This window comes from Danio aesculapii, chromosome 5 (genome assembly GCF_903798145.1).
Source record: "Danio aesculapii chromosome 5, fDanAes4.1, whole genome shotgun sequence".
Taxonomy (NCBI): domain Eukaryota; kingdom Metazoa; phylum Chordata; class Actinopteri; order Cypriniformes; family Danionidae; genus Danio; species Danio aesculapii.
In genome coordinates this window covers 37,344,274-37,370,451 of record NC_079439.1, presented here as the reverse complement: position 1 = coordinate 37,370,451, position 26,178 = coordinate 37,344,274, and the positions used below count along the sequence as shown (strand labels likewise).

General features: G+C 38.1%; 2 protein-coding genes across 2 annotated transcripts in view; one reads left to right on the top strand and one right to left on the bottom strand.

Moving 5' to 3' along the window:
* Nucleotides 1–4,044: 4,044 nt before the first annotated feature.
* steep1 (STING1 ER exit protein 1) lies at nt 4,045–18,020 on the bottom strand. The gene is made up of 7 exons (XM_056458099.1): nt 17,817–18,020; nt 8,559–8,676; nt 8,426–8,467; nt 6,463–6,607; nt 6,290–6,379; nt 6,110–6,202; nt 4,045–4,276 (listed from the first exon to the last, which is right to left on the bottom strand). Exons 1-7 carry the CDS (start codon nt 17,938–17,940, stop codon nt 4,214–4,216), a joined length of 675 nt encoding a protein of 224 aa, XP_056314074.1. The 5' UTR covers nt 17,941–18,020; the 3' UTR covers nt 4,045–4,213.
* Nucleotides 18,021–20,048: 2,028 nt separating this feature from the next.
* rxfp2l (relaxin family peptide receptor 2, like) overlaps nt 20,049–26,178 on the top strand; it is an 80,711-nt gene continuing 74,581 nt past the window's right edge. The window contains exon 1 of the mRNA XM_056458098.1: nt 20,049–20,116. Within this exon, the coding sequence (XP_056314073.1) occupies nt 20,062–20,116 (55 nt within the window). The 5' untranslated portion in view covers nt 20,049–20,061. The remainder of the gene's footprint in view (nt 20,117–26,178) is intronic.

Below are 26,178 nucleotides of genomic sequence, written 5' to 3'. Positions count from 1 at the left end.
TCTCACGTCTATGGAAAGCCTTCTTCAAGCTCCTAGGTGTGGCCGTCAGCCTCTCTTCTGGATATCATCCCCAAACCAACGGGCAGACAGAGAGGAAGATTCAGGAGGTGGGACGGTTCCTGAGGACCTTCTGCAGTGGTCACCAGAACTCCTGGAAGCCAGTATTTGGGCTGGGCAGAATATGCCCAAAATTCACTGCGGCAACCCTCCACCGGACTCACGCCATTCCAGTGCGTCCTGGGCTTCCAACCACCGCTCTTTCCCTGGGATGGCGAACCATCTGATGTCCCCGCAGTGGATCACTGGTTCCGGGAGAGCGAGAGAGTCTGGGACGAGGCTCATCAACATCTGCAGAGGGCAGTCCGTCGAAGCAAGGTAACCGCCGATAGGAGAAGGTCTGAAGAACCCAGATACACACCCGGACAAAAGGTGTGGCTATCCACCCGGGACATACGCATGCGACTGCCCTCTCGCAAGTTAAGTCCCCGATTTGTTGGTCCCTTCACCATCGTGGAACAGGTTAACCCCGTCACCTACAAACTACAATTACCCTCTCACTACCGTATTCACCCTACATTCCACGTATCACTCCTGAAACCCTATCACGATCCTGTTCTTCCCTCCACAGAGCCTGACCACGAAGAGGAACCCCCTCCTCCACTGCTCCTAGAAGAAGGAGCCGTCTACGCAGTGAAGGAGATCTTGCGTTCCCGACGTCGTGGTGGCCAGTTGGAGTACCTGGTGGACTGGGAAGGGTACGGCCCCGAAGAAAGGACATGGGTTCCCAGAGCTGATATTCTCGATCCTAGTCTCATGGTGGAGTTTCATGAGAGCCACCCTGAGTTCCCAGCGCCTAGAGGCAGAGGGAGACCACCACGGCGTCGGAGGTGTCGGCCCTCAGGAGCGGGCCCTGGGGAGGGGGGGTACTGTCATGGATTGGTCAGGCTCTCACGAACCCCACTCACGAAGATCACCATCACCTGACTTCTAATGAGCACACAGCTGCATCACATTCACGAGCACCAGATAAAAGCACAGCACTCCAGTCGCTCATTGTCCGGGCTCGTCTCGACGAAAGCGGACAACTGAGCGACCACTCAGCGTAGTCATCCTCAGCTAAAACAAACGATTTACTTACCTGTTCTCTTTGTATTCCTCCTAGTCTTCCTGGTCCTCCCGAATCGTCCTGTCTTCCAGTCCTTCCAAGTCTGTGTCATCCTCTGTCAGCTGTATCTGGTGTGTGCTGTCCATCCTCGTGTATTCCTGTTACCCAGCCACGGAGGAAAAGACCCCAACATCATTCCTGATCCTCCTGGCTATCCTTCATGTGCTCCTTGTTGTCATTTAATAAACACCCTAACGTTTCCTTACCTCTGTCTCCTGTCCGCTTCATAACATCAGTTAGCCACACTTGTACTTTTAGGGGGCACACTTTAACATACATCACAAATACTTTAACAATATTAAAGTAATTTTTTTCATGCATCACTCAGCAGTCTTAATATACAAGCGAATTAAATAACTTACTCAAAATAATCTTCCATGTTAATTTATTTGACAAGCAACTTTGTATTGTAGTAGGACAACACACTTTTAACATTCAGGTACATTTTTGCACCTGTGAACTTTAACAGATACAGTTGAAGTAAAAAAATTTTACCCTCCCATTAAAAATAAGCGTCCAAATATAGGTGGGCCAGAGGGGAGCAAAGCTTGTTGAAATGGGGGCACCGGACCCCCCTAGAACCACCACTGACTCACCAGCAATTTTACTGGGTGCACCTTACTAGTACTGGGATGGACCCACTTTTGCCTTCAGAATTGCCTTAATCCTTCGTGTTATCAACAAGGTACTAGAAATATCCCTCAGAGATTTTGATCCATATTGACTTGATTGTCAGCTGCACATCCATGATGCGAATCTCCCGTTCACCCACATCTCAGAGGTGCTCTATTGGATTGAGTTCTGGTGACTGTGGAGGCCATTTGAGTACAGTGAACTCACTGTCATGTTCAAGAAACCAGTCTGAGATGATTCGCGCTTTATGACATGACACGTTATTCTGCTGACACGATGCTCAATTGGTACTATTGAGCCCAAAGTGTGACAAGAAAATATCACCCCACACCAGCCTGAACCGTAGATAAAAGGCAGGATGGATCTATGTTTTCATGTTATTGATGCCAAATTCTGACCCTACCATCCAAAAGTTGCAGCTGAAGTCAAGACTCATAAGACCAGGCAATGTTTTTCCAATCTTTTATTTTCAAAATCTGGTGAGCCTGTGCAAATCGTAGCCTCAGTGTTCTGTTCTTAGCTGACAGGAGTGGCACCCGGTGTGATCTTCTGCTGCTGTAGCCCATACGCCTCAAGGCTGGATGTGTTGTGCATTTACTTTCGCCTTTCTATCAGCTCAAACCAGTCTGGCCATTCTCCTCTGACCTCTGGCATCAACAAGGCATTTGCGCACACAGAACTGGATACTGCCGCTCACTGAACATTTTCTCTTTTTCGGACTATTCTCTGTAAATCCTAGAGATGACTGAAAATCCCAGTAGATCAGCAGTTTCTGAAATACTCAGACCAGCCCGTCTGTCACCCACAACCATGCCACATTCAAAGTCACTTAAATCACCTATCTTCCCCATTCTGATGCTCGGTTTGAACTGCAGCAGATCGTCTTTATCGTCACTATTCTACGCCATTTTGTGGAATAAATAGTGTAAGTAGTGCAGTCACACTGCAAACTCTAAAAATAATAAGCGTGTTTTAATGACCCTTGGATGATGCACTCATTTAACCAGTATAACAAATTGTGGTATGATGGACACTTCACGCACTTAATGACGGCAGGTTTGGTCACGTAGTGGAGGGGGGGGAGCTATCGGGCGCACATGTTGGATAACATCTCATGGCAATTCGTAACTTTTTGATTTAGTGGCTAATTCGTACGATGTAATTCGTACAATTTAGTACGATTTTCTCATCCCCAATGATGGTTGGGATCAGGGGTGGGGTTAGGTGCCATGCCTCCATTTTAAAATCGTACAATTTCGTACGACAGAACTCGTACGAATTCGTACGAATTAGCCACTAAACTGACAAAAGGTAAAATACTTGCGTTTTCTCGTGAGATCAGGCTGGATAACTTTATTTTGCATGGTAAAAGCAAAATTCTCCTACGAGAGTGATTATAGCGCCTCCCGATGGTGAATGCGGTTATACTCATGGCAGGTATTATTTGATAGTCTGGTCTTTTATTTCACTGATTTGGCAACCGTCAAACGTCATCAGGGAAACGGTTTGAATTTCCACTTAGTAAAAAAACATTAGTGCTCCATTTGGGACGACACTACATACATGTACTATGCTGTTGAGTGTGTAAGTGCATAAGTTGCTGCCATGTGATTGGCTGATTAGAAATTTGCATTAATGAGCAGTTGGACAGGAGAACCTAATAAAATGGCTGGTGAGCTTATGGTTATTTGTGACGGTTAAAAAGCAACTTCACATCAACAACACCCTTACAGTACATTTAAACATTCTATTCTATTTAATTCTGTTCTATTTTCTTCTCATGTCAGCAGCATGTGAGCGCTTCATTGGTTCAGTTCAGTTGGGTCTGGCATGATGTTTGACCAGTGTGAGGGCCGATTAACTGCACCTGTACAGGTACAAAGTCGCACCGGGGTTTGTGCAGGTGTGAAATAATGCTCATACACTGTTCACTGGTCCAGAATGGAATCATTAATCACAGACCACACAGAACTGAACAACAGTGGCCCAGCCGTACAAACACCCACACCTGTGTTCCAGCAGGTGCATATCATCACTCTTCACAGGTTCTCCAAGAGCTTCTGTCCACATGACACTTCCAGTACTGTGACGGATCAATCGTCTGCACAAAACTGTTCATGACTGCTTGTGTGGACGTTGCATGCTGAGTTGAAGGACAAGCATACACAACAGCTAAAGTTAGCCTTCAAATAATAGTAGACAAGGAATTATGAACATAAATTTTCTAAAATAATATTGACAACATATACAGTGACATTCAGTTGTTTTTAATTTAATAAACATTAGCGTGAAAAAGATTTTTACCATTCAAACATTTAACAAATGTGTAATTAAAAAAATAATAAAGTAAAAAACAATATCCCTCCTCTTTGCAGCATCTCTTTCCATTTGCTCAGTCTCATTCACACACAGTCTTCACTTGAACTGGTTGTCGATGAGAGTTCCCTTCATCTTGGCTTTCTTGGCCTCAAGTTCCGCCTGTATGCGGACAAAAAGTATTCAGTTCACAGACAAAATCAGCCATAAAATGCATCCATATTACTGTGAAACATCCTCATATCCTCAAGTCAAGTCATTCAACTGTCTCTAAATTCATTTAGTGCATTTTCCATGATGGCTTTAAAACCAATGGTACCATTAACATTTTTCACACAATATTGTAAGGAACTATCATTTATAATCATTTCAAAGATATATCATACAGATCGCATTAGCAGACTCTGTGTGAGTTCAGTTAGGTTTTCCTGATGTGTGAAAAAGATACTATTTGAACAACCTCAGCAAGTCTCACTCTTGCCTAGATCTGCAAAAATTCTCTCGCTGTTCTTCTCTGTTGTAGTTTTAGTATTATGTCCATAATATATTCCCAGAGTGAAGTCCCACAGCTCATGTAGACTTGATTTATGAGTTTTTGTCTGCAAAGGAGCATTTCCAACAGAACAGGAGCAAGCTCAAATGTGGAGGAAGAAGTAAAACTTAAATAAATAAAAATTCCTTGTGTTTCATCAACAATACAGCAAAAAAGTTTTGGTCCTTTGATTGTAAGAGTACATTTACAAGATTACCTTGCACTAAAACACATTTCAGTTGCAGTCTACGTTATTTGCAGTACGATTCTGTATTTGTATGTGTTGTGAGAATTTTTGTGCATGTGAGATGTTTTCTCAATTTGTTAGTGTTTTTTATTATTTGCAAGTGTTTAGAGCCACCATAAAAACAATATTATGCTTGCCATTGAGCAATTTTGTAACTCAAAACCACTTTTTGTTGCTTACAGGAAGATAAGTGTATTGTTTTTCATTTACATCATGATTTAGCAGAAAAAAATATATATTTTAAGCATAACTACTTTATATTTCCTTCAGAAATCATTCAAATGTGCTGATTTGGTGCTCTAAAACATTTATGTTCAGTGTTAAAAATGGATGAAATTAAATTTGCCTGACTTTAATACTTGTTTACATATTGATTCAGTAACACGCAAATCTGGGCTGCATGGTGGCAGTGGGTAGCAATGTTGCCTCACAACAAGAAGGTCGCTGGTTCGAGCCTTGGCTGGGTCAGTTGGCATTACTGTGTGGAGTTTGCATTCTTGGTGCTTTGGTTTCCCCCACAAGTCCATAGACATGCGCTATAGGTGAACTGGGTTAGCTAAATTGTCCGTTGTGTGTGTGTGTGAGAAAGAGAGAAAGTGTATTGGTGTTTCCCAATTATGGGTTGCAGCTGAAAGGGCATCCACTGCGTAAAAACATGCTGGATAAGTTGGCGGTTCATTCTGCTGTGGCGATCCCAGATTAATAAAGGGACTAAGCTGAAAAGAAAAATGAATGAATGAACGAATGAATGAAAACGCAAATCTTCTTTCGTATGATTCGTCAAACGAACCTGCTGGTAATTGGTTCATAATTCTTTTAATAAAGCAAAGAGAATGACACAACAAGAGCAAGATTTCTTGAATCAAAGTATCATTGTTTTTGTTGGAATTACTATTGAAATTATCACTAGACTAAATTAAAACGCAGCTCAAAAAACTAACAAAATGTCACTGTACAGTTTTACTTAGTATTACTCCGTGTGTGTATGTGTGTGTGTGTGTGTGTGCGCCTATCTCCACCCTTTTGAAGAAAATTAAATACAAGCCTTCAGCTGCTTAACCAACCACTTTAAAGAACTTCCGAGGTAAATAAGATTAAGACAAATTGAGTGAGTGTGTTTGTTTGAAGGTTCTCTGTCATCTTTAACTCTACATTCATTAGCTGTGCAGACTTTATTAAAGTTTCAATCTGCCTCAAGCATGGATGCCCATCTTACCAGCTCCTGAAGTCGTCTCTTGCTCATTCCTTTCCTCTCCAGCTGTTTCTCAATCACTTTGGCATTCTGGGCATAAGAGTCTGCCACCTCCCGCTGCAGCATAAACCAATCACAATCAATCACAGCTTTTCAACAAAGAGAGAGGATGTAAGAGACAAGTCCACCGAAGAAAAAACTCACCGCTTCAATCTCTTCCTCTTCTTCATCAATAGTTGAAACAGTAACAGAGCTGAACTTTCCCATGTCTTTGGTGCGCTTGGTCATCATAACCTTCAACACACACACATAAATGTTACCAGAATTCACAAGTCAATTTTCCTCACCCCTTTTCCAACAAAAACGTGACATCTTACTCTGACTTTCTTGGGTGTCTCTTGTTTCTGACTGTAGACACTTGTGTTGCCAAATCCCTGGCCAAACTTCACCAAAGCTCCGTCCACTATGAACGTTGTTTGTGTGCTCTTCATTTGATGCTGATAAAACAAAAGCAAACCACACCTACACCAAAACACACACACAAAAACAGCACAATTATTCAAAATCTTATAAGAGTTATGCAGATTTTCTAACATGAAACACTCTCAGTGTTGACATATGAGACATGACCGGTTCAGCTGACTCGGACAGAAATCAAACGTGTTAAAAATGCTGAGATCGCACATAATTATCACATTTTAAGCAAACCCCAGAGCTGCAGTCAATCTTTAAGCCTTGACGTCATCCTCCTTAGTCTCAGCATGACCGAATCATCATAGCGACATGGGAAGCTCAGTACTGGCTGTTGTGCATGCTTATTTATGCACACAGGGTATTATGATTAGAAAAGGCCATGGACTACATGACTGAGACATTCATTTCAGGACTACATGATGATTATTGTGTAAAGTTAGGAGGTTGTTAACACAAATTAGGCTTTGACCGGATCTTGTACTATCATTTTAATGGGTTTTATATTTTAATATGACATCTATAAGACATCCAGCCTAACGCAGGGCTAATGACTAAATTAATAAATAAATGTTCATGGAATATTAATTCAAATATTTATCAATGCTCCACTTCTCATGGCCATTAAGTGATGTACTTTGATTGCAGTGATGCACTTTTTTTCAGAGATTTCTTTATTTCTGCAAAATCTCCAGATCTCATGTTTTTTCTAACATTTAAGTATGTTAACATATACAAAATAGGGATGCACTGATACAATTTTTTTTGGAACCGATTCGATCCAGATACCAAAAATTCAGATCCGACCCAATCCTGTGCCATTTTTATTTCTATAGTTCTTTGTTTCTATAGTTCTGCTAATCATAAATTCAAATAATATATCTTCTTTAGTAAAAATAACAGACCTATAGACCTACTGTAAATGACAGACCACACACAATTCACTAAAAACCTGATGCTTGCTGTAAACTATGCTACATTATTTGAGCATTCATTGTGACACTGATAGGATCTGTTGTGGTCCAGCTTATGTTTTCTTTTTAATACCAAGCTATTTTCTTTGAAATCTGTAAGAGGCTACCACTATTGACCCTCATTGCTGGTAAAATAACCAACCTTTCAGCAAAGCCTGATATTTTCCTGCAGGTTTAACACAGACTAATCTAAATTGTGGCCAGTTTCAGGCTACTTATTAAACAGTCCCTTGCCTAAACTCACAGCAAGTGAGACAGAGAAAATGAAAGCACATTGGCACTGAGGAAAAATCAGATGCTCAATGCATAATATTAAAATATTAACAACATATGGTATTTTACATATGGTACAAACGGTATTTTCATTACTCAAGCTTTCAGTGTTGCATAATCCTTCAGAAATTATTGTAATATGCTGATTTTGCACTAAAGAAACACTTATTGTTATGAGTATTGAAAGCGGTAATGTTGCTTAATTCTGTCAAACCCGATTTATTTTTTTCAAGAGGAACAGAAATTCCAAAATGCTCATTTTCTAATGTTTTTGAACATAATAAGTGACTTTACTGTCACCTTTATTCAACTTTAATACATATTTGATTACCACAAGTAGTGAATATTAGAGTTAGCATTAACATTACAGTTTGTAATTTGTTAAATTACAGTTTGTAATACAGTTTGTACAGTTGTAATAACCCAACTTAAAAAAATACAGCACACAAATCAACAGAATGACCAATGAAAATCAATCAGTACAGAGAGCCTTGGCATGTAAAAATTTTAATAGCAGATTAATGAAATACTAACAGTATAATTGTGTTTTTATGTCACATTGTGTTTCATTTTGTGCATGTTGTGTGTAGATATTGTAAAATTAGTATGCAGGCTCACTTACTTTCCACATTTTTTTCGATACTGTCTTTCAATGCCCTCTGACCTGCACAGGGACATAAATTGCTTAGTAATTCCTGATCAATGATTCAACACTGCAGTCCAAAACCTCAACGCAACTATATAAACATGCACACCTTTTCAAGTACACAGCCTCATCCTCCTCCACGTTGCAGAACTTGTGGGCGTGTTTTGCGGCATCAATCACTCTGGCTTTGTCCCGAGGTCTCATGGGTAATTTCTCTATCTGACAGTCTAAAAAGGAACACAAAAGAGCTCAATTATTTTTCGCCTTACTTCTTACACAAAGCTCACACATTTCAAGGTCTACAGACAAAACCTACAGACTCTTGAAAAGCAGAAAGGTCATGCCCTATTAACCAGTGTGGTTTAACTAAACATTTCTATATAGGTATCAGCTAGGACTTTCAGATATCTAAACTATAAGTCTATATTAGATGCACACAATTTTCAATTGTAGTATACGTCATATTTAATTAAAAAGCATGACAATATGCAGATCAAAGTCCAATTTGAAGTCATTTTAAAAGGAAAGATCTCTCCAGTTAAAGGGATAGTTCACTCAAAAATGGACATTTACTTACTTTTTACTTTTAGCAGTTCAAAAGCAGATATTTTAATGAAAGCTTAAAATGTATAACCATTGACATCCTTAAGCCTGGTTTATACTTCTGCGTCGAGGGATCGGCATGACCCATGGTGAATGCCTTGCGCGTAGCCGTGCATTTATATTTCTGCGTGCTTTTTGTGTTGCTCTCCAATAACACTTCCGAAATGCTAGCTGGCAGTAGGTGATGTTATGTTCCTCTGTATAGAGTTCCTTTGTTTTTTCTAAATGCTCATTAAGTGGTGTGAACTGGCGGACGTGCAACATCTTTAATCATAAGGCAAACACAAATCATCTGGAGCTTCATCACGCAATTCGACACTTGTAAACACTCGCTCCATCAGGCTCGCGGCTCTCAGCAGCGCTCACACTCAACACAGCTATCAAGCCGACCAATTACAGAGCTTGCTCTATGAGCCGTTGCGATATGTAGTTACATTTTTTGAGACGTGCGCATCAGCGTCGGCGTCAGCCATGGTGAGGGCTATGCGACCACGCTAAGGCAGCACCAGAGCATACACATGCGTTTGACGTAGAAGTATAAACCAGCCTTTAGTAGGAAAAACAAATACTTTGGAAGTCAACGGTTACAGATTTCCAACATTTTAAAAATATCTTGTTTTATGTTTAACAGAAGAAAGAATGAGTAAATGAAGACAGAATTATATTTTTGGGGTGAACCATACCTTTAACAATATACATAAAAAAAGCAATTCACTCAAAAATGTTTTTAAAAATCTAAAAAAGCCTTCATTTCTCTGGCAGGACACAAGAGAAAATATTTTGAAGAAAGTGGTTTTAAACAGCTTTGATGATTTATGTTGTATGGTCAAATAATAATTATAATCATGACATTTCTCTCATTTTCTTTTATGTTTCTCAAAAAAAAAAAAAAACCAGGAGACTTCAAAATGAATAGCTTCAGGACAAATTTCACGTGCGTTATAATGAACAAAAATACCACAAGAGCGAGTTTAATCACACTCTTTTTATTTCCAGCAGGGAATCACATGATTAACGGCAAACGAAAGAAAAACAACACAATGGTGTGTTAATTACCCTCAGCTACTGGTTCCATTTCAAGTAAATGTGTTAGTTCTCATTATTGCACTCTTGCTGAGGTGAAGAAGTCTACAACTGTGCTGGAGAAGCCAGCATTTACTTAAAGGCAAAAAAGGCCATTAATTCGGACTCCTTTGTATCCCAAAAAGAGTTTCACCTTAGGATATCATGGAGAAAGATTATTAATAGAATAATTAACCTATTAATTATATGTCTTATTAAATATATCACAAAAATACTCACACTCCGCAGCATATCATATGTATACAAAGTAATTTACTATGAGTGTTACAGGGACAAACTCATGGAGGAACATGTGTATAATCTATTGTTGGCCACAATAACAGAGTTTACTCGCATTATAGTCAGGTTAGACTGCATACTTAAAGGGATATTTCACCCAAAAAAGAAAACTCTGTCATCATTTACTCTCGCTATACTTCATGAAGGCTATAAACCATCATGAGTTTCTTTCTGTTGAACACAAAAGATGATCTTTCTAAAAATGTTGGAAACATCTAACCATTCACTTCCATAATGTTTGTTTTTCGTATTCCTCTTATGGAGGTCAATGGTTACAGGTTGTCAGGCAGTCTTCTTCAAAATATCTTTTGTGGTCAACACCAGAAGAAACTCGTAAAGGTTTGAAACAACTCAACGATGAGACTATCCCTTTAATTTAACATGAATGAAAACAATTCAAAAGCACACACTGCAACAAGTCCAAAATCACATAATCTGCACAACTTTTCAAACTCTTTTATTTCGTTCACCTCCTCAGAACACATCGTACTGAGAAAAAAAAATGAGCATCTTATATAACATCCACATGCAGGCCAAGGTAAAGTACAACACATTTTGAAGAGGCAGATGTATAAAATGACACCTATCTTTCAATATCACAACTTAAGTGAGGTTGAGCGGAACAATGTCCTGTTGTGTGAATATCAGTCTGTCTTCCCTAAAAGCGTTTCCCTGTTCACACATTCGACTGAGTTCCAGTGAAAACGAACGTGATGAGAACAAGGTGAAGTTAGAGGACAAGCCATACGCGTTAATGATTTAATCAATTCAATGAGTAAAATCTTTGGATTCAGTTCCAAAATGATTCATCAGCTAGTCATGACGGGTTACTCAGGGATCTGTCCTGGGACCGTTTCTGTTCTCCAATTGACCATTCACAATTTGCTTGCCACCAGCCCGCACCACTTTTTCCGACAAGAAGAAAATCCAGACTAACCAGGCATAGTAGAGGAATAACATGACAAATGGTGAAAATGGTAATATATATGATTTAGAAATCAGACGACAGGTAGCCAGAAAGACTGGCCATACATTTAATCTTTACCTGAAACCTAGAAGTGTATAAAATGTATATGTTTGTGTGGATGCCAGTCTCACCCCCAGCCATCAACCAACGGTGCTTCAACTGTGACCATAACTATTGAACTATCTGAGAAAGATGGCAGGTGAGATGAGCTAGCTTAAACCACATAAAATAAAGAGACGCAAATAAACAATCAATTCATCTTTACTAATATTCATGGATGCATAGCTGTCTTGTTCAAGATGCCACTGTTGCATGTGTTTGTGAATTATACTAGGGAATCAATGTATAATATCTTAACCCTCGGCCGCATGGTGTTGCCATATGGCGACATGATGTTTATGTTCATTTCCCTGCCACTGTTTATTTAAGACCAATGTTCTAATTTTTTTGTTGGAAAGAGAAGACCTTAGTTTAGCCAATAATGTGCTTTGGTTAAGTCACATGACGTGCTGTGTTTTTCTGTGGCATGATTTATAAAAGACTGGCGTTTATTGTGAGCAGTTGCTGAATGCAAATGAAAACATCAATAAAAACAAAGGATCAAATTATTTTAGATCCACAATAAAACCTGAAACATCACCTCCAGTAAGTTATGATGACATATTCACAACTCAAAAAGGTTTATCAAATTAGTTTTTTGTTAATCGATCAAATGTATGTGCTGCCAAATGGCAACACTGTCCAATAGTGGAATGTGCGATATTGCAATGGGTTAGCTAGCTAGCAAGGTCAGCTGTGATATTTTAAGCTGTAACAATAACAACATGAATGCTAGTAATATAATTTTGATTAGTCATATGTTAATGGCATTTGCATTAAAGATAAAATCTAATTTTAATGGCAATACTTTTGATTAAATATAAATACAGGGAACAGTGTATTAGCGAGCACCACCATGTTCTATGGTAAGTGAAAGAAGAAAAGTACAAAACTGGCTCTTCCTACAGATGAAAGTGAGGATGAGATGGGTTTTATTGACTTGGAGAATGTAGATTGGATATTTGATAAGAGCTGTGATGCAGACAGTTCAGGTAAGTTAGCTCAAAGGTAGGTAAGACAGGAGTAGAATAGTATATAGTATAATATATAAACATTGTTAGCTGGTAGCTACATTATACTGATGCATCTGGATATATTAAACTTGTTATTTTATTGCTGCAATATTTACTGGAGGAAATATTTATACTTACTGTATCTTGTATACATGATAATACAACATTATGTTTGTTTTCAATAATATTCAGCAAAAAAGAATGGAATAAATGAAAACTGTGGTAATAGGAGTTGTTGGAAAGTATGTTTATGGTGTCATTTATACGTTCTGTGTTAAAACTTATAATACCGCAACACCAAACAAATCATTTCAAACAACAACATTATCAATTATAAGGAAAGTTCTAAATTTGAAATTTCTAAGTTTGATCCACTGTTAGACGTTTTTGTCTTATGGAAACATATCATTCCCCATTTTTTTTACAGCACTTCAAGTTTAGCCATTCTAAGAAAAGAAAAACAGTCAAATATATACTTTTAATAAATCTTTCGTAAGGATGTATTCAAATGATCCGATCATCTTTATACCTTCAGTCTTAGTTTTGTTTTCATTTACACTACTGAATAGTTTCATCCTGTGCATATTGCAAACCTCGATGTCTACTTTCATCTGAAATCAGTACGTAATTTGTACAGAAACTATTAACTATTCCCCTAGGAAAAGCACAAATTGACAGGGGAGTGCCATGGCTGACACTGAAAGCTTGTTAGCAAGCGAGGCTTTGCTAAGGGTCAATTACAATACACTAGTATCGATCATTCAAGCACATTGTTTCTCCTACCATAGCTATGCTAATGACAGCTTTATTTTTCATCTCAAGATGTGTTTGATATCCTCTATTGTTTAAGTAATTTAAAGCAATCAAAGATTTATTTTGTCCTAGGCAGTCTGCTTCCATACTGCGCTTACATGTAATGCCAAACTAATATTAGTAGGAGTCTTTTGGCTTGGCTCCTGCAGTTTATGGCAAAACAGGCGATATATTTGTTAAAGTTCACAGATGCGGTTGGGACTTTTTGGTATTCTCTCCAATAGGATTGTTTTTATTTAGTTAATTAGTTTTATTCTAGGCTTGTGTGCTTTTTTCCTAGCTAAGTCAAGCTATTCTATGAAGTCAAGACATACCTTGATCCTTGCTATTTCTTGCATCATGCAAACAGTAAGATACAAAAAAAAAAACACATTATTAAAACAAGTTATTGTGTTTGGTTCTGTATGCGCTGACTATCATTTTTGTTTTCACTACATGCACTTTTTTTAGTTAATTTGGTTGTGGAAGGTGGTTCCCAACTGTGTGAGAACAGATCAGAATTAAGCAATAAAAAGGTAACGAAATCTAGCTGGAGTGTGTACAAGGCCAGCACTGATTGTTGAGTTACAGAACTCACTGTTTGATATTAAATAGAATAAAATGAATATCTATTTCATTTAGATCCCCTGTTAACCCTGCATTGTCAAATAAGATGTAAATAAATAAGCTACTGGAAAAAAGTTTTAATCTGTTTACCATTCACTAGTACATAATCACAGATATCACATTATCATTATTTCCAAATCATAATTTTCATGCTAGTCCATTTTTAAAAGCAAAAAAAAAAGCTTTAACAGATAATTAAGATTTTAGAGATTTAATTTATTGTGAGTTGGTGCACAGTAGGCAGGAAATAATAAGCGAATTCAAGGTTTTCGATTTCGAAGTCAAGGTTTTAAAACCACAAAAATTTTGTTATACTGTTCCTACTTCCTACGGTATACGCAAGGTTTTTGTTTTACGACTATTTTATTTAGTTTATAGGGCAACAGTATCTCCACATCAAAAGCTACAGGTCGGCCCACGATTCAGCAAACATTTACATTTACATTTAGTCATTTAGCAGACGCTTTTATCCAAAGCGACTTACAAATGAGGACAAGGAAGCAATTTACACAACTATAAGAGCAGCAGTGAACAAGCGCTATAGACAAGTTTCAGGCGTGTAAAAGTCTAAGAAGCAAAACATTAGTAGAATTTTTTTTTTTTTTTTTTTTTAGAGAGAGAGAGAGAGAGAGAGAGAGAGAGAGAGAGAGAGAAAGAGGGCTCAGTTAGTGGTATAGCCAGAGAGGCAATTGCAGTTGCAGATTAGGAGGAAAAGTGGAGACTAAACAGTTGCGTTTTTAGTCGTTTCTTGAAGACAGCAAGTGACTCGGCTGTTCTGATGTAGTTAGGGAGTTCATTCCACCAACTGGGCAGATTGAATGTGAGAGTTCGGGAAAGTGATTTCTTCCCTCTTTGGGATGGAACAACGAGGCGACGTTCATTCACAGAACGCAAGTTTCTGGAGGGCACATATATCTGCAGAAGTGAGAGCAGATACGAAGGAGCACAGCTAGAGGTCACTTTGTAAGCAACCATCAGAGCTTTGAATTTGATGTGGGCAGCAACTGGAAGCCAGTGCAAACGGGTGAGTAGCGGAGTGACATGTGCTCTTTTGGGTTCATCAAAGACCACTCGTGCTGCTGCGTTCTGAAGCAGCTGAAGAGGTTTGATAGAACTAGCTGGTAGCCCGGCTAGCAGAGAGTTGCAATAGTCCAGTTTGGAGAGGACAAGAGCTTGAACAATGAGTTGAGCTGTATGTTCAGATAGGAAGGGTCGGACCTTTCTGATGTTGTAGAGTGCGAATCTGCAAGATCGGGCAGTTCTAGAAATGTGGTCAGAGAAGTTCAGTTGGTCATCAATCGTAACTCCAAGGCTTTTTACCATTTTGGATGCAGTGATGGTTGCTCCATCCATCTGGATTGAAAAGTTATGGTGAAGAGTCGGGTTGGCAGAAACTTCAAGCATTTCCGTTTTCATGAGGTTAAGCTGGAGATGATGATCTTTCATCCAGAGTGAAATGTCTGACAGGCAGGCTGAAATGCGAGCTGGAACCGAGGGATCATCAGGGTGGAAAGAGAGGTATAGCTGGGTGTCATCAGCATAGCAGTGGTAGGAAAAACCATGTTTCTGGATGACTGTTCCTAAAGATGCCGTGTAGATAGAGAAGAGAAGTGGTCCAAGCACAGAGCCCTGAGGTACCCCAGTGTATAGATGCTGTAGGTTGGACACCTCTCCCCTCCACGACACCCTGAATGACCTGTCCGAGAGGTAGGAACTGAACCATTGAATAACAGTGCCTGTGACGCCCAGTGACTCAAGCGTAGATAGCAGGATCTGGTGGTTTACAGTGTCAAAAGCAGCTGATAAATCCAGCAAGATGAGGACAGATGATTTAGAGTCTGCTTTAGCCAGTCTGAGGTCCTCCACGACCGAGAGCAGGGCAGTCTCAGTTGAGTGGCCTTTCTTAAAGCCAGATTGCTTGTTGTCCATGAGGTTGTTTTGAGTAAGAAAGTCTAGGACTTGATTGAACACTACTTTCTCCAAAATCTTGGCCATGAATGGAAGCAGGGATACCGGTCGGTAGTTTTCAAGTAGCGTTTGATCCAGGTTGGGTTTCTTTAGCAGAGGGGTTACCCTAGCCTGCTTAAATGAAGTAGGGAATAGACCAGAGTCAAGAGATGTGTTAATTATGTGAGTCAGTGTTGGTATGACTGCCGGAGAAATGGCTTGCAGGAGATGAGAGGGAATGGGATCTAGCGGACAGGTGGTTGCATGGCTTGATAGCATGAGATTGGACACCTCAGACTCAGAGAGCTGGGAGAAAGAGGTGAGTGTGTGTGGTGTTGGTGGTGTATCTTGCGTGTTTGTTGTAGGTGCAGCAAATTGAGCACTGATTTTTGCAGTTTTGGTGCAAAAGAATGTAGCAAAGTCATCAGTAGTGAGTGTGGAGGATGCGGGTGGAGGAGGAGGGTAGAGGAGGGAGGAAAATGTTTTAAAAAGCAAGCGAGGATTGGTGGCACTGTTGACTTTCTGACGGAAGTATGTCTGCTTTGCAGAAGTAACCTCAGTCGAGAAAGAAGACAGAAGAGTTTGGTATGTTAAGAGCTGTTCAGGATTTTTTGTTTATCGCCAGCTTCTCTCAGCAGCCCGAAGTTTTGAGCGATGCTCACGGAGAACATCAGAGAGCCAGGGTGCAGGAGGACTGGCTCGGGTTGGTCTGGAAAAGTAATCGCTTATGCACAAACATTCAAATATGCTATAGACCTGAACAGTGCAGTGGCTTTATTTAAATTCAAAGAAAAGAAAAATATCCAAAGATGGCTTTTCATGTTGTAAAGAAATCTGTGTTTTTAAAACTAATGAAGACAGCAGAAGTCAATTTATTTTAACTATTGAGCCGGACGTGTTTACTGCTCCAAAATATTTGAAATGTTTCTTTAAATAAAATATATTGTGTTCAATGGGGAAAAAAAGTTGTTGTTTTTTTACCCAGACATTTAAAAAGAACTTATTTTACAGCAGTAATCACAATAACATGATATTTTTATCCAAGGTTATCATGCCATCAGAATCTCACCTAGTGCACAGTGAACAAAACTGCTAATTTGTTTAAAAACCAAACACACCGCCAGATTGGAACTACTAAATGATACAGTTCAAAGACAAAGGAAAGAATAACATTATCTGCATAAATACTACAGTAATTTATAGCAAATACCATAGTATATTGATTTTGGAATGAAAATATATTAGAGTACTTGTATTAATATTTTGTGGTAATTCTTTTGATGTGGTAATACACTGTTAGTAATTAAAGCAAATTAGCTAATACCATACTAGCTTTTCTACAACAGGGTATATTTCACTACAATACACTGCATTTTACTGTGGTTAATAACTATAATATACTACAGTATTAATCACATGTCAGTTCACTATAGCTAAAACAACAGTATGACGTAGCATTCATTTGATACAATTTACTTTTCAATTGCTGTTTATTTCTATAGCACTTTTACAATGTAGATTGTGTCAAAGCAGCTTAACATAGAAGTTCTGGTAAACTGAATTGTGTTGGTCCAGTTTTCAGAGTTCAGTTTAGTTCAGTTCAGTGTGGTTTAGTTTTCACTGCTCCAAGTCCAAACACTCAAGAGCAAATTAATCGATTCATATTCATTAACAAAGAGTTGTGAATACTATAATTATATACAGCATAATACATTGTACTGTAGTATTGTTCAAAAACGTTATATTATTTACAATAAATTACCACAGTATTTCTTGAGATAAGCTTGTAAGTTTTTCGCCTTCCTGAAAGGAAGTGAAGACTATTAAACCTTCTCAAAGCACTGAAGAGTTCCTACAATTAGTCACTGTGTTCTGAATGTAGTGAGTACATTTCTGTTTGGACCGTCTGCCATGATTACTGCTGTTAGCTGAAGTCGCTAACGACTCACATACTCACCCAGAACCAACACCATCTGGCCGCATAGACAGTAATACACGTGAAGGGGTTTCTCTCCGTCATCATACTCCTCCCGGTCACGCGTGTCCGAGCACACCACACTGCGAGAAACCACTTTGGGCATAATAAACCTCTTTTTACGTTGTGTTTAAACTCAGAATCGGTGATACGTGTTTTCAAGCTTGTTTACTGTCCTGTTGTCGCTCGGTGATGACGTATGGTTCGTCGAGGAGTCAGGGAAGTCCTTTCATCTTTTGCCCACTTTCCTCTAGATGGCGCTGTGGATATTAAAAAATGACTGGATTCATGCGCGGAAAATGAATAAACGCTGATAAAACCGAGATACAGCAACGAGCGAGGGCGTTTTTGCTAATACACTGAATTATTATTCACGTGTGACTTTCATGTATAAAAGTAGTAGTAGGTTAGAGGCAAAAATAAATTTATTTTATTACTTTATTTACAGGAATAAACTAAACGGATTTACAAGTTTGTATATTAGTTAGGGTCTATATTATTATTATTATTATTATTAGTAGTAGTAGTAGTACTAGTAGTATTGCTGTTGTTATTAATATTATTATTATTATTAGTATTATTAGAATTATTATTGATGTTGTTGTTGTTACTATTAAAATCATAATTATTATTATTTAATATATTATATATTATTAAGAGTTTTTCATAATCTAGGGTCATAATATAGGCTATATTACTATAATACAGACCCGTAGCCAGCCTATTGAATAGGGTGGTTCTTTTTTCTCAAAAGCAGACCTTCTTGCAGTTATTCGCTTCATTTTTTATTAAATTATGTGGTTCGAATACTGCGTTTTAGTGACATTTTAAGCACTAATATATGCTGGACTAGCTTGTCAGATGGTGATCATAACCACACTTTTTGATGCAAACAAAAAAAATTCCTACATTTTTGTCAAAGTGCTTATCATACTATTTTACCACAAAGTGTTTATTTACAAATGTGCATTTAAACAGTAAGTTATTACAGTTTTATTAATAATGTAATGAGATTAAAATGTTTAATTCATCATTTTGAACAAAGAAATGTGAAAAAAATGCTTCTTTTTAAAATACAAATTTATTATCTTCCATCATTAAAAAAAAACTAAAACAATTAGGTCTCTGTTCAGGTATCTGTTTAAATTAAAAACTTTAGCCTTTAGACAGATAACAAACTGCCCAGCTCATTTCTTCAGTAAGAATTTGTCCTTTTAAATAATTAAAAATAAAATTTTTCTTAAAGCCTTCTTCTTTTAGATATTTTCACAATTTATAATGTCAAAATGAGACAACTAAGCAGCTAAATTCTGGACTTTGTCAGTATGGGGTGGGAGAGGGGTCTCAAACCACCCGGGTCTGAACCACCCACACCACCCCCACCCCCCCCCCACAGCCAACCCCACATGTCTGTATTATAATGTCTACTTAGTAGCAATAATAATAATATTTTTTTTCTTTTTAATATTATTATAATTTTTGAACATATTTGATCTATTTTAGTAAATATATTTAGTATATTGACTTATAAGATTGAAAAGTCTGACCTTGATCAAGAGAGAATCTCAGATGTTACTTGTAGTTGTCTTGTTTAATTGTTTAAATCTGGCAAACAAAATTTGTATATGCACAAATTTCAGTATGCAGTTATCTTTGGTGGTTTATTTATGTGTTTGTTTGTTTTTGCCATATAAAGCTGAAAGCTGAGAGGAAAAGACAAGATTCCAGTCACTGCTGAAGCATCTTAAATAAGGTCCACTCAGATTATCACCACATGGCACATATTTGACTTCAAACATTATGTGTGTTATGTAATTGTTTTTAACATTTAAAGACACACACTTCTGTAGCCAATATCAATCTCAATAAGCCTTCCTGCCCTACCACGTCACGGGACAGTAGCAACAGGATGCCTTAAATAATAGACAGCTTGTGGTTTTATTTACGCAAGCACACACGTGTTAGTGTGTGTTATCATGCTGCTGGTTTGGCAGTGAGTTTAGTCATGTCCAGCATGTCTGAGCGATGTTGACGTGACTCTCTCTCTCTCTCTCTCTCTCTCTCTCTCTCTCTCTCTCTCTCTCTCTCTCTCTCTCTCTCTCTCTCTCTCTCTCTCTCTCTCTCTCTCTCTCTCTCTCTCTCTCTCTCTCTCTCTGTGTTGCTCAGATGAGAAACTAGCAGCTTAGGAGAAGCACCCTCACTTGAGTCTCTCAGAGCACCACGCATCATGCTTCCTCCTCTCTTCCTCTCCTCTCTTTCCTTTTCTCTTGCTTTTCTCTCAGGTAAGACCCTCTTCTGCATTCTCTGTACCTCATCTCTTCATCTGTAACTGCATGTCACTGAATACAGGTAAATGTATGGCTGTTGGTCTCAGGAGATACTTTAAGGCATGTCTTTCCTCAATTTACTACTTTTCCTTTCTTGCTGTCTTAGTGGTGGAAACACTGTAAAACTGCTTGGAGAATGGGTAAAATAATACACGTGCTGATGAATGAGAGAATGAATCGTTTACCTTTTAGGTAATGCTTTGCACTTTTAAAAGAAGCTTTAACTGTATGAGTAGCCTATGTTTTAATGGTTTCATAAATGTGACCGTGTGAATTTGAATGTGATAATGAGCTTTTGCCTATGCAAATATGTTTCAGGGAATTGGATGTGCCTGTCGGGATCAGACCTTTAAATTAATGTAATTAAAAGGGTTATAACAATGCCTGTCAGTATTGGGCTGGTGTAACGCAGCTAAGATGATGTGAAATACTGGTTGTCTTCTTTGAGTGGGTAGTCAGCAGAAATGACTTCCACGTACATGCAGTTTAACTAAGTTTAGTTTTAGTTTTTGTTAAGGATTGTTTATTTGAATGATACAGTATTTGAGTCTTGTCAGTGTTTTTCATAGATACACTGCTTAAATATACGGTAATGTTTTAATATGTGACACTCAGCCTGCATTAGATAATTTGATGGAGTATATAAGCGTCTCCTAAGACATGCAAAATGTGTGTGTGTGTTTGTCAGAAAGAAAGAGACAGAGAAAGAGAGAGAGAGAGTGTGGTTGTGGTAAATTATTGAGAAGTCTGAAGATTGATTAATGCGCGCTCACACACGCGCACACACAGACACACACACACACGCACACATGCAAGAACACCGTCTCACACACTGAAAATTCCCCTAAGGCATTGGAAAGTAAGGCTGTATTTATTCACCTGTCGAGAGATTCTCAGGTTTGTATGCTCTGAGAGATGACCTGTGGCATCTCTAGTGATTCATAATCTATTATGTTTTTGTTCACGGAGACACGCAAGTATGAATCAAAAGTTCACTCTTCCCTGTGGGATTGGAGGATGCAAGCATGCTATTATGATACTCTCACCTCATGCAGATGAGATCCTTTAGCTGGCTTGCAGTGTTTGGTTCTTGATTAGTAAATTAATGTTAATTTTTCCCAGCTGGTTTGCATATGTACAGTACCAGAGTCATCTACAGCAATTTATTTATTTTTATATACATTTTAAGGGCTCACCATTACAAAATTAAAGTTTTATTTAAACAATCAACAATCCCAAATGGACATTAAAATGGATCATGCCTCACAGCAAGAAGGTCTCTGGTTTGAGCCTCGGCAGGGTCAGTTGGCATTTCTGCGTGGAGTCTGCATGTTCTCCTTGTGTTAGTGTGGGTTTCCTCAGGGTGCTCCGGTTTTCCCCACAGTTCAAAGACATGCGCTATAGGTGAATTGAATAAAATAAATTGGCCATAGTGTATGTTTGTGAATGAGAGTGTATGTGTGTGCAAACCCAGTGCTGGGTTGCAGCTGGAGGGGCATCTGCTGCATAAAACATATGCTGAATAAGTTGGCGGTTCCTTCCCGTGTGGCGACCCCTGATAAATAAAGGGACTAAGCTGAAGGAAAATTATTCATTCATACTCTTTTCGGATTTCCATACACACTTGCATTCACACACACACACACACACACACACACACACACACACACACACACACAAACTACGGCCAATTTAGTTTATTCAATTCACCTGTACTGCATGTCTTTGGACTGTGGGGAAAACCAGAGTAACCGGAGGAAACCTCCACAAACATGGGGAGAACATGCAAACTCCACACAGAAATGCCAATTGACCCAGCCGGGGCTCGAACCAGTGACCTTCTTGCTGTAAGGCGATCATGCAACCCACTGCGCCACCATGACGCCACAAAGGAAAATGACTGAATTAATAATTTAAATAATAGTTAAATAATTGTTTAAATAATTAATTGATGTATGGTAATACTGTGGTTATTGGCTTTATAAGTCAAAACATGAAAAAACTATATTAGTTTTGACTACAATATATAATATCGCTTCAGCTACAAACAGTATGTCTGTACATGGATAAAATTAATCAATATTAAACACGTCTTTAGATAGGTCCCTTTTTCCTTGGGGTTTTAGTGACCTTCTGAAAGCATAAATCACCTGGACAGTCTCTCCATGGAGAACAGCAACTAATGTTTTGCGGTCTTTAGAAATCTTGTCTGAGGTTATCATTTCTTCTCTAGAACAGCAAAATCCAAAGTGATGGTTGTTTATCCTGAATACTCACTGTACATTATTTAATTGATCTTGACTTTGTTTGCTTCATAACAAAGTGAATTAGCCCTGAAGGTGGGATGAATAGATGTCTGTACTGAGGTAAAAAGGAAAGTGTTATTCAGTGTAAAGGAGTGTTAAGTGTTTGTCCGCCAACATATTGTGGTCATTGCAATATAATCTCATATAAAATTAAACTCGTGAGTTGATGATAATGATGAACTCTTACTCTTAATCCAGCTATCTATAGAAACATCGATAAAAAATTATTTAGTATTCTGAATCGTTAATATAATGATAATTATCTGTCTGTCTGTCTGTCTGTCTGTTTATCTATCTATCTAAATATATGTTTATATTTATTTTATATGTAAGGGATAATTAAGATTGCCATCCGCTAAATGATTTTAATTGCAAACACTCAATGCCAAGCGGACTGTAAAAAGTTTAAACGCGCACCATGACCTGATGTGGAAGGCACGGAAGAACAAAGTCATTTCTAGGTTTTTTTTTTATGTTTGATGCATGAAATCCTTATTCAGATGGCAATTATTTCTAATGGGTACGTCTGTAAAGGAAATAATCTCCATAGCTTCTCAGTCATTAAACACATGCTTTCTTTCAGATAAAGAGTTTTTAAACTTTAGAAACCTTGCCAGGTTTTTGCAAAAAAAAAAAAATATATATATAAAAATAAATAAATAGTGCAATAATCAATCATAATAGCCAAAAACTAGCCCGATGGCCATTCAAACTAACACAATAATATCAAAACTTAAAATATACTACTCTCATTACACGTCCCGTTGCTGTTTTGGAAATCCCAGTGTATTGTACACAGTAAAAAATAAATCCGTAAAATTTACGGGAAAACAAACGGTAGCTGTGGTTGCCAGTATTTTACCGTTAAAATTGTAAAAGTAATAAAAAAAAAAAAGTAATTTCTAATTTTTACAGTAAACTACAGTATTTCATTAATTTATAGATGTAATATGTCTGTATTTTGAATTACCAACATCGTCTACAAATCTTTTGTTACACAGATAGACACGTTAACACAGCCATATGCAGGTGATGATTAGAAAGTTACATAATGAATCAAAGCTCATCACAAACAACTTTTCCCACAAGTACAAAAGAGTATCAGTGTATAATAGAAGGTCCTCAGTGTCATTCACACAGCGACCTAACACCAGTATGGTAACACGCATAAAATTAAAGTCATGAAATAAACATTGTTAATCAACATTAGATGTAACATAAATCTCTAATGTACATAACTGATGGGGAAACACCTAAAAAGATCTATATTAATGTCAACAAAAAGCAGGGAATGGAGGGAATTCCGGGAAAGTCAATTTACAGTTATTCGCCGTATATATTAAGGAAACATACTGTCAGCCAGGTTTTTACATTTTACATGCTACCATTTTTACTGTAGCATTTTTACAGTTTTTTTACCGTTGAAATCACGGCCATTTTTTACAGAGTAGTAATTATTAAGTTTCTGTTTTCAGATATAACCGTATAAGGTTGACAGCACAGCCGGCATGGTGTATCTCATGTGACATTCAAGATATTCCTAATGAATTGTAATCAGGAGACTTCCTTATGTAGATTACATATACTTTCTTAGTTATTATTTAGCAATAATCCTGGAGAGTCCTGCTACCGTTGAAATCTAAACAGCTGCACACACAATCTATTCTTCAGAGCAGATGATGTTTCATCATTCTAGCACAGTTTCTATCAAACGTTGGGAGGACAATTGGCCATTTCTAATTATTGTCCCGCCGATGTCTAAAACTGTTACAGCCCTGCCTTAAAGTGATAAATAACACAGACTAGCAATTTTAGACCCCCGGGCTGCTCGTGTGCGTGACAAACACACATTTCAGTTTCAGAGCAAGTTGGATTTCTCTCCTTCTATATCTCACCTCTTTTTTAAATTGTAGTCTTGTTGTAAAACTGATAAAACAGAACACCTGTTCATGTGTTTGTGCTCGTGCCTGCCTGTTTTTGAGAGATTTTTATGAAGGAAAGAGATTCTGGAGGGAGACATAGACCAGCCACTACTTTGTATTCTTTCTGCAGGCAGAGGGAGAGAGAGTCCTTTGACCAGAACGTAGTGTAGATGAAAAGCAGAATGAGCGATGCTGGATGGACAGTGAAAGAATGTTATTGTGACAGTGAATGAAAGCACACGAAAATGCCATTGTTCTCTGTGACGTCATCATGGCTGTTGTCAGAGTGATACAAACTCGAGCAATGTCCTGATGAGAGTCTCTAAAGTTCTCAACACTGCAAAGTAATAACTTTAGGCTAATGGAAAACACATTTTATAGTTGATGGTATTTGAAATGGATAGATCACTCAAAAATGTAAATTCTGTCATTAATTACTCACCCCTCAAGTCTTTCCAAATGCATAAGCCCCTCTTTCATCTTTGGAAAAGCATGACCTGGGCTGACACTGAAGAGAAGATATTGTTGAATAAAGTAGTAATTTTTGTCTGTTATTTTGTTTATTCATTTGCACACCAAGGTGTTCCCTTATATACACTGTTGAAGCACTAATGACACATGGACTGATTTTTTATTACCTTTGAAAGGTAGCTCTGAGATTTCTTCAAAAATATCTTAATTTGTGTTTCCAAGATGAACAGGCTTACAGGTTAATAGGTCAACAAGACAATGAACATATGAATATGCATGTATAATGTGCACACCACGTTTTATAATATTGGAAAAGAATATTTTATTAAATAAATTTTTTGATCTTGACATATTTAGGAAGCATTCAATCATTGATCCATTTTCCTTTGGCTTAGTCCTTTTATTCATCAGGGGTCGCCACTGCGCATGTTTTACACAGTGGATGCCCTTTCAGCTGCAACCCAGTACTGGGAAACATCCATACACACTTATTTACACATACACTTTGAACAAATTTAGCTTACCCAATTCACCTATAGCACATGTCTTTGGGCTATGGGGGAAACCAGTGCACCCGGAGGGAACTCACACCAACACGGGGCCACTGAGCCACCATGTCACCCATTTAGTACACATCTTTTAAAAAAGAATTGATTCGTGAAGTAGCACGATTTTAAAGTGTGATTACTAGACTGGCAAGGCATAATACAATTTTATAACACTCATGCACTTTCAATCGGCTGCTTCCTTTCTTTATCAAGAGTGCCAGTTATTCTGGCACATGTTTCACCAGAGGATGCCCTTCCCGCCACAGCTCAGCCCTGAGAGTGCACTCTAGTGCAAACCCCAAAGCTGGGAAACATCCACACACCAAAGCCAATTTACTTTATCCATTTCTCTTATACCACATCTCTTTGGACTGTAAAACATGCAAACTCTGCACAGAAAGGCCAGGGACCTTTTTCATTTGAGGAGACAGTGCTACCCACTGAGCCACTGTTCTGGCCCAATTAAAAATATTTATTTTTGGTGTTTTATTATGATAGAGTAGCTAGACGCAGAAATATGAATAAGAAATATTGAGAACTACTGCTGTTGAATGTCATTGTTATTTATTTCATAATAATATTCATAAATCAATTGAAAAACTGCATTTAAAAAGAATTCCATTGAATCACATTGCTTTACAGAAGGTGCTTCAGTCATGTAATTTCAGAAACGCTAACATTTAGCTGTCAGTTGCACACATCTGGCAACAATAAAAATAAGCCTGAAATCTCCCAGTTACTTTAGTGGAAACTTCTTAGTCCAGATATAA

Coding starts and splice junctions, on each gene's coding strand:
- steep1 (XM_056458099.1), bottom strand. CDS start 17,940: ATGCCCAAAGTGGTTTCTCGCAGTGTGGTGTGCTCGGACACGCGTGAC. Junction 8,468..8,558: donor GAGGCTGTGTACTTGAAAAG/GTGTGCATGTTT, acceptor GTCCCTGTGCAG/GTCAGAGGGCATTGAAAGAC. Junction 6,380..6,462: donor AGACACCCAAGAAAGTCAGA/GTAAGATGTCAC, acceptor TGTGTGTTGAAG/GTTATGATGACCAAGCGCAC.